Source organism: Passer domesticus, chromosome 13 (genome assembly GCF_036417665.1).
Source record: "Passer domesticus isolate bPasDom1 chromosome 13, bPasDom1.hap1, whole genome shotgun sequence".
Taxonomy (NCBI): Eukaryota; Metazoa; Chordata; class Aves; order Passeriformes; family Passeridae; genus Passer; species Passer domesticus.
The window spans coordinates 14,458,506-14,469,547 of record NC_087486.1 but is presented as its reverse complement, the minus strand read 5'-3'; the positions used below and the strand labels follow the sequence as shown (position 1 = coordinate 14,469,547).

General features: G+C 45.6%; 1 protein-coding gene across 2 annotated transcripts in view; it reads left to right on the top strand.

Annotated features, from left to right (window-relative positions):
• The first annotated feature begins 306 nt into the window (after positions 1–306).
• The window catches only part of SLIT3 (slit guidance ligand 3), a 474,203-nt gene continuing 463,467 nt past the window's right edge, over positions 307–11,042 (top strand). For both annotated transcript variants that reach the window (XM_064388141.1, XM_064388139.1), the window contains exons 1-2: positions 307–1,267; positions 1,451–1,700. In XM_064388141.1, the coding sequence (XP_064244211.1) occupies positions 322–1,267; positions 1,451–1,700 (1,196 nt within the window). In that variant the 5' untranslated portion in view covers positions 307–321. The remainder of the gene's footprint in view (positions 1,268–1,450; positions 1,701–11,042) is intronic.

Here is an 11,042-nt window from a genome sequence, read left to right as displayed (position 1 = left end):
CCCAAGTTTCAACTTTCGGCGCTGAACTTCAGCGCCCGAAGCCCAGCAGTGACCCCGGCGGAGTCCCGGGCCGGGAGGCGCTGGGGCGGGACAGGGACGGTGCCGGTGTGCGGGGAGCACAGCCCGGGTGTCCCGGAGAGGGACAGGGACGGTGCCGGTGTGCGGGGAGCACAGCCCGGTGTCCCCGTGTCCCGGAGGTGTGCGGGGAGCACAGCCCGGTGTCCCCGTGTCCCTGGCGGTGTGCGGGGAGCACAGCCCGGTGTCCCCGTGTCCCTGGCGGTGTGCGGGGAGCACAGCCCGGTGTCCCCGTGTCCCGGAGGTATGCGGGGAGCACAGCCCGGTGTCCCCGTGTCCCGGAGGTGTGCGGGGAGCGCAGCCCGGGTGTCCCCGTGTCCCGGAGGTGTGCGGGGAGCACAGCCCGGTGTCCCCGTGTCCCGGGCACTGTGCGGGGAGCACAGCCCGGTGTCCCCGTGTCCCGGAGGTGTGCGGGGAGCACAGCCCGGTGTCCCCGTGTCCCCGGCCGAGCAGCCGCCGCCAGGGGGTACTCGGGGAGAGCGAACGCGGGCAACAAAAGGCGGCGCAGCCTCCCCGGCCGCAGGGGCAGCGCGGAGCCGCTGCGCGCCCGTTCCCGTGCTCCAGCCCGCACATTCCTTCCCGAAACCCGAACCGGGGCCGGGGGGGCTCGCCCCCGCTCCGGGAGCCGCGACCCTCCGCCGCAGCGCCGGGCGGGAAAGGGAAGAAGAACATGCCAGGCGCCGCCGCGTCCCCTCCGCACTGTCCCCGGGCCGCCCTCTCCTGCTGCCCCGCTCCCTGCCCCGGTCCCCATCCCGGTCCCCGCGGGTCTCGAACTCGCGGCGCTGCGGGCCGGCCCGGGCGGGCGGTGACGTCAGGCGCGGCGGCCAATGGCGCGGCGGGGGGGGCGCGCCCCGCTCCATCCCCGCTCGGCAGCGCTGCTCCGGCACGGCTCGGCTCGGCACGGCTACAGCACAGCCCGCACCGCCACAGCCCGGCCCGGCACGGCTCCCGCACAGCCCCGCACGGCCCGCGGCGGGGCGGGCCCGCGGCCGAGGGGTCGCTGCGCAGCCCCGGCCGTCCCCTCCGCGGGTTACCTGCCCGGCCCAGGTGGGGCGGTGCAGAGCGGAGGAGGCTGTTTTGGAGGTTGCCGCCGCTCCCGATGGATGTTTTGTGTGTGTTTGCCTCCGCTCCCGGGTTCTCTTTCATCTGAGGACGCATCTGGCTCGAGCTCTGTTAAACTATCTGCCTTCTGGTACCGTTCGTAGATAACAGAAAGAAACCCGAGCCCGAAAGGCAATTCCCCACCTTCTTCCACCTAACGTGACCTTCTCGGGCGCCTTTGAAGCTTTGCTGGTGCTCCGGCGATGATGGCAGTGGTGGGTTCCCTTGGGCTGTACTAAGAGCCTCTTGTTTTCTTTTCCCTTTTTTCTTAGAGGCATTTCATCTTTAAGGGCCGGCTGCTCGCGCTCACTTTTATACCCACTGGAGCCACCGAGAACCATGTTGTGTAGTGGGAGAAGCGCGTTTCTGTGCCTTGGAACGATCCTGAGCTTTTGGAGCTCCGTGAGTTGGATGCCTGTTGGAGGATGCCCGCATAAGTGTACGTGTATCGCTTCCAACGTGGATTGTCATGGACTGGGACTCAAAACTGTGCCGAGGGATATTCCCAGGAATGCGGAGAGACTGTAAGTAAAAAAAAAAAAAAACCAAAACCGTTAAGGGCTTCTCGAGCACTTGTAGGAACACCTGGGACGAGTTTCCCAGCACCTGCCTATCAGTGCCGAGCGCTCGGTAACAGGAGTTTCAGCGATCCAGCACGGATTAATGTTTTCGGGAGGGAAGGGGAGGAGCTTTTCGGGAGTTGCGGCGCTCCTGCCGCTGTGCCTTTGTACGGGCGATCGGTTTCAGAGTTTCACGGTAACTTTCAGCTGCCTCCCGATCGGGTTTTGCAGTGACTTGCTTGAAATGGAGTTCGGAGCTGTACCTGGAGTGCTCCCGGCTGTAATCACTGTCAGTGCAAACAGCAATTTAATATGCAATTAGAAACCTGGATGTTTTCACCTGGCGGCTGCTAGCAGTTTCTCCTTACTTTCTCAGCATGGTGATTTCATCACCATGGAAAACCGACTGCTTCCATAAACTAATTCAAACGGAGAAGTCACATTAAACAGCCTCTAATTTCTGTTTTCAACTGCTGCGGGGAAGCTGGGTATTCAATTTTTAATCTGCCTCAGGGTTTATGATAGCAACGTAACGCTGTGGGGAGCACGGAGAATAATGAATGTGTTCGTAGCAAATCCCCCGTATTGTAACTTCTCGGGAGTTTTTTAGCTGACTGTTTTTACTTGCTCACTGAGTTCCTAGGGAGAAAGCTGAAAGCAAAGTTGAGTTTTCTGATAGAGTTCTGGCACTCGCTCGGTGCAGGGGACGGCGTTTCTGACGTGCCTTAATGCAGAGCAGATGGCACAGCTCGGAGTGCCCGGTGCGAGACAGGGACACGGCCGGGGGGATGCCAGAGGGACAGGGACAGGGAGGGGATGTTAGAGAGAGATGGCCAGGGAGGGAATGTTAGAGGGATACGGCCGGGGGTGGGTGTTAAAAGGGACATTCCAGGGGTGACGTTCATTCCGGGGTGATGTTAAAGGGACACGTTCATTCCAGGGGGGATGTTAGAGGGACACGTCCAGGGAGGGATGTTAAAGGGACGCGATCATTCCAGGGGGAATGTTGGAGGGATGTGTTCATTCCAGGGGGATGTTAAAGGCTCACGTTCATTCCAAGGGGGATGTTAGAGGGACACGTCCAGGGAAGGATGTTAAAGGGACACGTTCATTCCAGGGAGCAATGTTAAAGAGACGCGATCATTCCAGGGGGAATGTTAGAGGGACACATTCATTCCAGGGGGGATGTTAAAGGGATACGTTCATTCCAGGGGAATGTTAAAGCCTCACGTTCATTCCATGGGGAATGTTAAACAGCCCCAGCCGGGCTCCGCAGCGCTCCGGGGTGACCCCAGGAGAGCGCACCCGGCTGTGCCTCCTGGGGGTTGGCCCCTGACTTAAAATGTTTTTGAACTTGTAAGCAAATGCTGTAGATTGTATGGCCTGACTTCCTGTTTTATTTCCTTCTGGGTCATAGACTTGGGGAAACTTCAAATTCTCAGGCAGTTTTTCCTCCGAGGAAGAAAACTGGATGAGGTTACTAAGCAAACAAAGTTTGTGTGCAAAGAGCACTCCTAAAGGCTAAGTTCTGTCCCAGAATGAAATTTTATAGAATGCTTGGCTGTTTCTAAATGCATTTTATAGCGCTGAGAGCTCTTAAATGATAGCAATATGCAGCTTTCTTACTACACTATTCTACAACCTTTAATGTTTTGTGGCCATATCAGCCCTCCTTTTAACCTCAGCTGTGTGAGCAATAGCTTTCAGATGTCAGTGCTATAGAAACCTTAACTTCTGTGTCTGAAACTGTGTACTCTGAAATTGGTGGGTACCAACCTTTTCAAAAAACCCCCAAATCTGGAACAACAAACCCCACAACAAGCCAGTACCAGGGGAGCATGCCAAGAATGTGTGATAACATGGGTGGTTTGCGTGCTTCACTGGTGAGGCGTGTGAATGGTTTAAAGAGTTAAAGGCTAGAATTAAACTTTTAAATTGCAGGTTCAAGTGATTCACAAGCACAAGGTTAGTTGGCCACCTGAGAACCATTTCATAAATGGTAATTTGTTGTAGCTGGAGTTTCAGGGGGGCTGAATTCATGTTGTTACTGGGTTTCACTGGCGAGAACGAACATCACAGAGATGTGAACTTTCCTTTCTGCTGCAGGAAGCTGAGCCAGAAGAAGGCTGTTGGCTTTGGCAGGTTAAGTGTTAAAAAGAATGAAGGAGAGCATAATGACTGTCTTGGTCTTGTTCTTTTTTGGTGTTATTTACAGATTTAAATTTTAGATTACTGGCTTGGAAAAGAACAATAGTAGCGATTTCACAATATTCAGTTTGAACATTTAACCTCAGAGATACCACCACTGATAAATGTGAAATGTAGCTGTGTTGGGTGGTTTGTTTGGGGTTTTTTAACATATATAAATAGTGTATTGTTGGATCATTCAGTGGCTGAAACCTTGTGGAAATAGTCTACAAAAGGTCATGTGGTAACACTTTAATCTGTATTTTAAATATTGTTTTCAGTTTTCACTTCTGTCAGTCCATTGTGAGCCTTTCACTGTTTTTGTAGTGTTCACCAACATCTTCATTACAACTGATTTAAAGCTTGTATCGGTTTCTTCAAATCTAGATTTCTACTAATTGCACCAGCTTGGGCTTTCTGATGTAAGCAGTAGAGAGAAGAAGACTCTATTCCTCGGAGTGTAAATTCTGCTCGTAGGTGAAACATCAGCCTGCCACAGGATATATCAGAGTATCTCATTCTGCCCTGTGGTCCACAGCAACCTGTAACTATTTATGACATAACAGTGGGTTGATGTGTAATCTTCTTACTAGAATGTTTAGCATGTAAATAAGACCAAATTGATCATATCTGAAATCACAAAAATATTTTTAATCTTGGAGACATGTTTATATGTTGGGGAAAATAATTTTAACAAGTTTCTTGTTGGCCACACACGAAGTGCCTTTTTAAACTGTTGTGCTCTGGAAAGGTATTTATTTCTCTCTGCATTCTCCTGAGCTAAAAACTCCACATACCTGTTCAAGTCGGAAACTTTTTGCTTTAATTAGTAAAAGATCTAATAGCACCACTTAAAATATTTTGCCACCAAGCTTTTGGAGTTATGTTTGGACAAATGTTACAGATTGTTTGGGCTAATGGAGCCAAGTTAAATATTATTCAAATTTGTGTTAATATGAAACCCAGGAAAACTGAAAATATAACATTAAGGAAACAATGGGAAATATCTTTAGGGGGAAAAGAATTTCTTATTGAGAAATTCTATTAAATGAACTAGCTTTGATTACTGATTTTTCCTGAGAAATGAGATGCATGCTTATTTCTTTTTTTTTCCTTGAACACTTTGAAGGTCTGTAGGTTTATACCTGTGATTTCTGCCTTGAAGGAAATCCACAGATTAACCAGTGATCACAGAAACAGAGCTATAAAACAACCCCATACTTCTATTTTTAATTTTTACACAGGCTGATCTTTAATAGTAACTTTGCAAATATAGCAAGTAGTGTTAGGTTTGTGCTCCAGTTTTTACCTTGTGATTACATTCTATGATAGACTTCTAATTGTGTGGTTGACAGGGCAGCTTTGGCTCACCTCTCATAAAGAGCTAAAAAGAGGTGAAAATTGTCCTGCTGCACAAGGAAATTACTCAGTCTGGAGAAAATAAGTGGTGAAGCAAATCCTTGTCACTTCCAGGAGTGACCTCCAATTATGCTTGTTGTGGAGAAGGAATGCTCAGGATAGCCATCATATTCCATATTTACAGTATGTCCTCATATTGCAGAATGTGATGCTCCACAGGGGTCCTTGAGAGGATGGCAGAGCTGCCCTTGTGGCTGTTGTTAGTATTTTCTGATCCCTTCCACACTTGTGAGCAAAAATAGAAGTTGATAGAATTTTTTGTGTTTTGGAGAAAAACTGGTAATTTATTAGATAAAATAAATTACCTATATTTATTTATATTTATATCTGTAAAAACTAAATCTGGAGTGGGCACAGTGGTTCTTCTATTTTAGCTGGGCAACTGATAAGATGTTTGACCTAATAAAGGAAGAAAATTTAAGGATATGTAAACACATCCATGAGAATCCCAAATATTTTACAAATATTTTACCTTTCTAAAACGTTCCTTAGGATTGCTCCATCCAGCTCCCATAATGAGAGTTTCCTTAGCTGTGCTTCAGTTCTCGGATGTGATTATTTCAATAATTTCTATAATTTCCTTCAGTGGAAATGTTTTCTATATATGTAGAGTATCATACACGTGGCTCTTTATAACACTTAATAATGCTGGTAGGCACGTTCAGTTTGAGATGCTGCAAAAATGCAGTGAGCAGATCAAAGCCTGACAGCTGAGCTCCTCAGCTCTGAAAGGAACCAGTGATACTCAGAAACTGCTCAGAAGTCTTCTGGGTCAGTGCCTGCCTCCTGCTTGAATGTGAAGCATGAGCCTTTGTGATTTTCCTCCCATTCATGCCTGGCTATCTCCCTGTCTGTTAGCAGCATGGTTAAATTCCCCAAATAAGCTTTTATACATATTGCATATGTATAAAAGCTTATTTGGGGAATTTAACCATGTTTGAGTTCTTGATGAGTTTGTTTGGTGGCTTAGGCTCTTGTTTAATTGATAGCTCTCCTGTGTTAGTCATTGCTTTGTTTTGCCTTTCATTTGAAGGATTCTTTACCTTGCTAAATTGATAAAGCTTGTAGGACTAATCTGTTCTGTGCTTTGTCTGCGCAGCTAAATTGAGTGTGTCCACATTTAGGTGCAATTTAGAAGCTTAGTCATCTGCTTACTCCTGAGTTTTCATGTGGTCTGGGGTTTCTGTTACACAAATATATTATTATGGTGGTTTTGGCCTAGGTGCATGGAGCTGCTGAAGTTGCACTGGCTTGTAATAAGTCTTCAACTTCCTCAATTCTGTCTCCAAATTAAATCTAAGCTCCTGTCTTGAGTGCTTCCATATTCCTGCAGAAGGCGATGTTAAACACATGCAAATATAATTATGTGACTCTTGCACTGACATTCTGCTTTTCTACAGTTCTTCCCACTAGGGATTACCACTCATTTGTTTGTAGTAATTGTCTCCAAAACCTTGCATGGAGCATTTCTCAGATACTTTTTTCCCTAGGTCATGTGTCAGTAGGTGGATGTACGTGGCTTTAACTAGGAAAGCTTGCTCTTGGAGGGACTGATCCTGGGAGAACTCCACTGGGTTCTCTGATTTTATGGGGAAAAATCCCTTTCCTAGTGTAACTCTGACTAGCAGTGCTTGAGCTGGCACACACCTGGGCAGGATCAGTCTGCTCTGTTAAATTTGTGACGTGGTTTTGAAGTGATGGGAGCAGGAAGGAGGATGGAATTAGCTGTTGTAAATTGGTAGCTGCAGAAGCAAGTAGTGGCCATTGTCATGTTGCCTGTATTTATTTGCACAAATTTGGATTAGGTTTTGAGATGAAAGAGACCAGGCTACTTCCTGCAGAACTTTTTAATGAGCTTCTCTGAGACTATTTACTTTTATTCATATTCTTACTTTTGCAGCTGAGTATTGATTCATGCAAAGGAATTAGGCCAAAGGAAAATTGCCCCTCTAAAGAGCAGCTGTTGTCTTTTAGGGAGTCTGAAAATACAGATGATGAGTGTTGTTTTTGTATCCCTGGAATCTGTGCACTGTATGGCTTTGGGGAGGCATGTAGCCAAGAATACAGGTACAGCTTACCTGTAGGGATGTGAGGCCAATAAAAAAAGTAAATCCTGATGCTCTTTTATTGGCACTGTAGTTTTATAAAACTCCTTCTGTTTTACATTGTCATTTAACTTTTGCAGTGAGAACTACCTGTCATCTTTTGGAATGTCACTGCCAGGGTACAAACATTTCCAGTTGTGTTTAAAACAAAAGTAGCTTGTCCTGCATGGACATTGGCTCTGGTATTTGTTGTCTGTGTTTTCAAGAGTATTTAGGCTATTCCTCAACCTCCACAGAGCAGAAAAAAAAGATTTTTTCACAGAAATCTCACAAGATGTTTGGAGATAATGATGATAGGGGAAAAGGACTTGGCTCTAATAAGGATATTCAGTGGGTAATTTCAGTGACTGCATGTAAAGAAGTGTGTTTGTTTACTGCAGAGACTGTTCAGAAGGTGGAAATGGCATGTGTTCCCTCCCAGGAACTAACAGCCCAAATGACTTGAAGCTTAACTTTCCCAAAACCCTTGATAAAGTTTGTGTTGCTTGATTTCCCACAGTGTGGAGCACCTGTAGGAATCCACTCACACATCTCGTGGTCCCACAGCTCTCTGAAGGGGCTTCTCTTTCCCTGCTGGGCTTATTTTCCATCCTGCAGGACAAAACAGTGATGTCTGTCCTCCTCAGGGAGGAGCAGACACAGCAGGTGTCCGACTTCAGGTGAGGAAGGAAGACAAGTTTGGGGAGCAAAGCCAAAGTGAACCTCGAAGGACAAAGCCTTTCCAAGAAGAATGATGTTGGCAACACCATGGAGAAGGGCTGAGCAAGGGACGTGGGGCAGAGCTTCCTTCAGGACATTGTCCATCTGTCCATCCTGTTACAGGGTGTAGACGGAGCAGTGGTGCTCAGAAAATGTTATCATAGTTTTATAATAGTTTATAGTAGTTTTATTCCCTCTTGTGAGGTCTGAGGGACAGGCTGGTGGGAATGTGCCTCCTCTCCTTGGCTCCTTTCTGCTCTGGGGCCCCAGGAAGCTTCCAGAAGTTCTCATTGATTCATGTGCTTTAGCATAGCCAGTATGGATTGTGATCTGGCACTGCTGTGCTGGCTCCCATCCCTCTGGGCTCACCAACACTTTGCCAGCGTAAATATCAATTTCACTTTTTTGTTTGTTGTGCAAGTCTTATTCAGGATAAGAAAAGGCTGGGTTTCAGTCACATTTGGGTTGCAATATGGCCCAGGCTGCTCTGTTTTCAGTATTTTTCAAGTCTTTTCTCCAGAGATCTGTAATGCACAATTTCCAAGTTTGTTTTCAGTGTTTTCTAGTCAGTCATATCATCATTTCAGGTTTTGAATGGATGTTGTCAATAGCAAGAATGCTTCTTGCCCATTAGCAAATGGCCTTGTAAGCAACTGACACTTTGTCTAATGGTATTAAACACATCAAAGATAAGGGGGCAGGTTTGTGCTCTGTACTCACTAAATTGAGATTGAGTTGAAGGCCATCTCCACAGAAAAGAGAATTTAAGAGGCAGATTCTTACCTCTCCCAGTTATTTTCAGCCTATTTTTTCCCCTGCAACTGAATCTGGTCTGTCAGTTATCTCTGTCACAATAAATTTTTGTATTTTGCTTTTACACCATCTGTTTGATGGCTGCAATATATGATTTTAATCTTATGATTGATAGATTTCTGTAGCTTTTAATTAGATTTTTACCTTTCTATTTGTGATCTACTTCTTTTTCTAAGACCCTAATTTTGTCTCTCAGGTGGAAATGAGACTGTAGTCATTGCTTCAAATTTACTTTGCTGTCACTGGTGAAAGGAGCATTTACAGTAAACATTAGTATGGTTAAAATGAGGCAGAAAACTCTGTTTTATAGCTGGTCTTGTCTTGAATTTCCATTGATCAGCCTTCAAAATCTGAATTTGCTTCTAAATTGATTATAGAATTGATGTTCACATTCATTTATACCTGTTTTCTTCAACAGTTGCAATATTGTTGCAGAAATCATTAACTTTCTGGCAAAGGGACTCCTCAGGAGAGTCCTGTGTTCTTCCTGCCTGCCTTTATTCCTGCTTCAGCTGCCTGGAGAGAGATCAGCCTGCTGGAATTAGCACCAGGGTACTGATGAGGGCTCTCAAACACCTGAAAATGCTGTGGGAGTGCAGGCAGCACTGAGCATTTTGGGACACCTTGTCCCTGGAGGTGCCTCTCTGCCTGCCCTTTGCACCCACAGTCTGTGTGGTTTGGGGCAGCAGTGGTGTATTTAATTAATTAGAACTAGTGCTGTATTTGGGAATTAATGGAATTAATATTGTGTTTGGGAATTAATGGAATTAATATTGTGTTTGGGAATTAATTGGAATGAATGTTGTGTTTGGGAATTAATTGGAATGAATGTTGTGTTTGGGAATTAATTGCCCCTGTCTGTGGTGTGGGGACACAGTGGTGACATGGTGCTGTCCCTGCATCCCAGCAGTCACCCACAGCACAGGACACAGGAGCTGCCTGCAGATTTTCAGGATGTTTTCTCTGAACCTGTTTGCTTCTACAGAGACACAGATTCTGTTTCAGCCAGGGCTCTGTGGAAGGAGTCTGCAGGTCAGTGTTTTGGAGATCAGTAACCCATTTTTACAGCCTGTCAATGTGCCTGTAGAAAATGTGGGGAGGATTGTGCTGAACTCCATTTCTGATAGATTTATTATTTTTTTCCTTCTATTCGGATGATTTTTCTTGAGAGGAGCAGTCCTTGATAAAAAAAACAAAAAAAAAACTCCAGAAAACCCCACAAGCCAAAAAGCCCTCCCCAAAAAAACAAAACAAACCCCCCCCCCCAAAAAACAAAAAAAAAAAAAAAAAACAAAAAAAAAAACCCCAGAGCCATCAGTTTGTTTTACAAAACTTAAAATTTGCTGTAATTTTAATTCTATCAGTTAAAAATACAGTGTGCAAGGTAGGCTGTGTTGGATTGAGGACAGTGCCTGCTGTACTCAGTTCTGTTTCATCTGCTTGTCTTCATCCCTTTGCTCTTTCTTCTTTGCAGAAAATCCCTTGAGAAATCTTTGTTTGCACAGTGCTCAGTATGAGGGAAGCTTGAGCCATTGTAAGGGTGCTTCTAGGCATGATAACAGAAATAGTAATAAATTTCATATTAGTGGAGCTGAGGTTCTGATCTCCAAAATCACAGCACAATCAAATGCAGCTTTTAATGTGTATCTCCAAACTTTATTTCAAGAGCTGGATTCTGTCAAGGTTGGCTGTTCCACTGTGGGGAGAGAAGAAGACTGTGGAAATCAACTTTCTTGTGAAATGTGCCAAAAGATAAGCATTTAACTGTTAGGAAGATAACATTTTGATAGCAGAAGCAAGGTGCATGCTAATAGTTAGGGGACTATTACTGAATCCTTGGGTTTTGGTTTTTTTCCCATTTTTTTTTCCTTTTCTCCTGTGGCAGGTAAGAAAGTGATAATTAACTGGTGCAGAATAAAAGTGTTAGTGTACTATGAGCTATTACAGGTGTACCTAATAAATAATCCTGAAAGTTTCAAAGGATACCATGAGTTGTGAGCCTTCCTCAGGTCAGAGTAGAACCAAGCATTTTAAGGCAGTTTAGCAAAACTGTCCTACTGAATTGTCATCTCTGACATTTTCT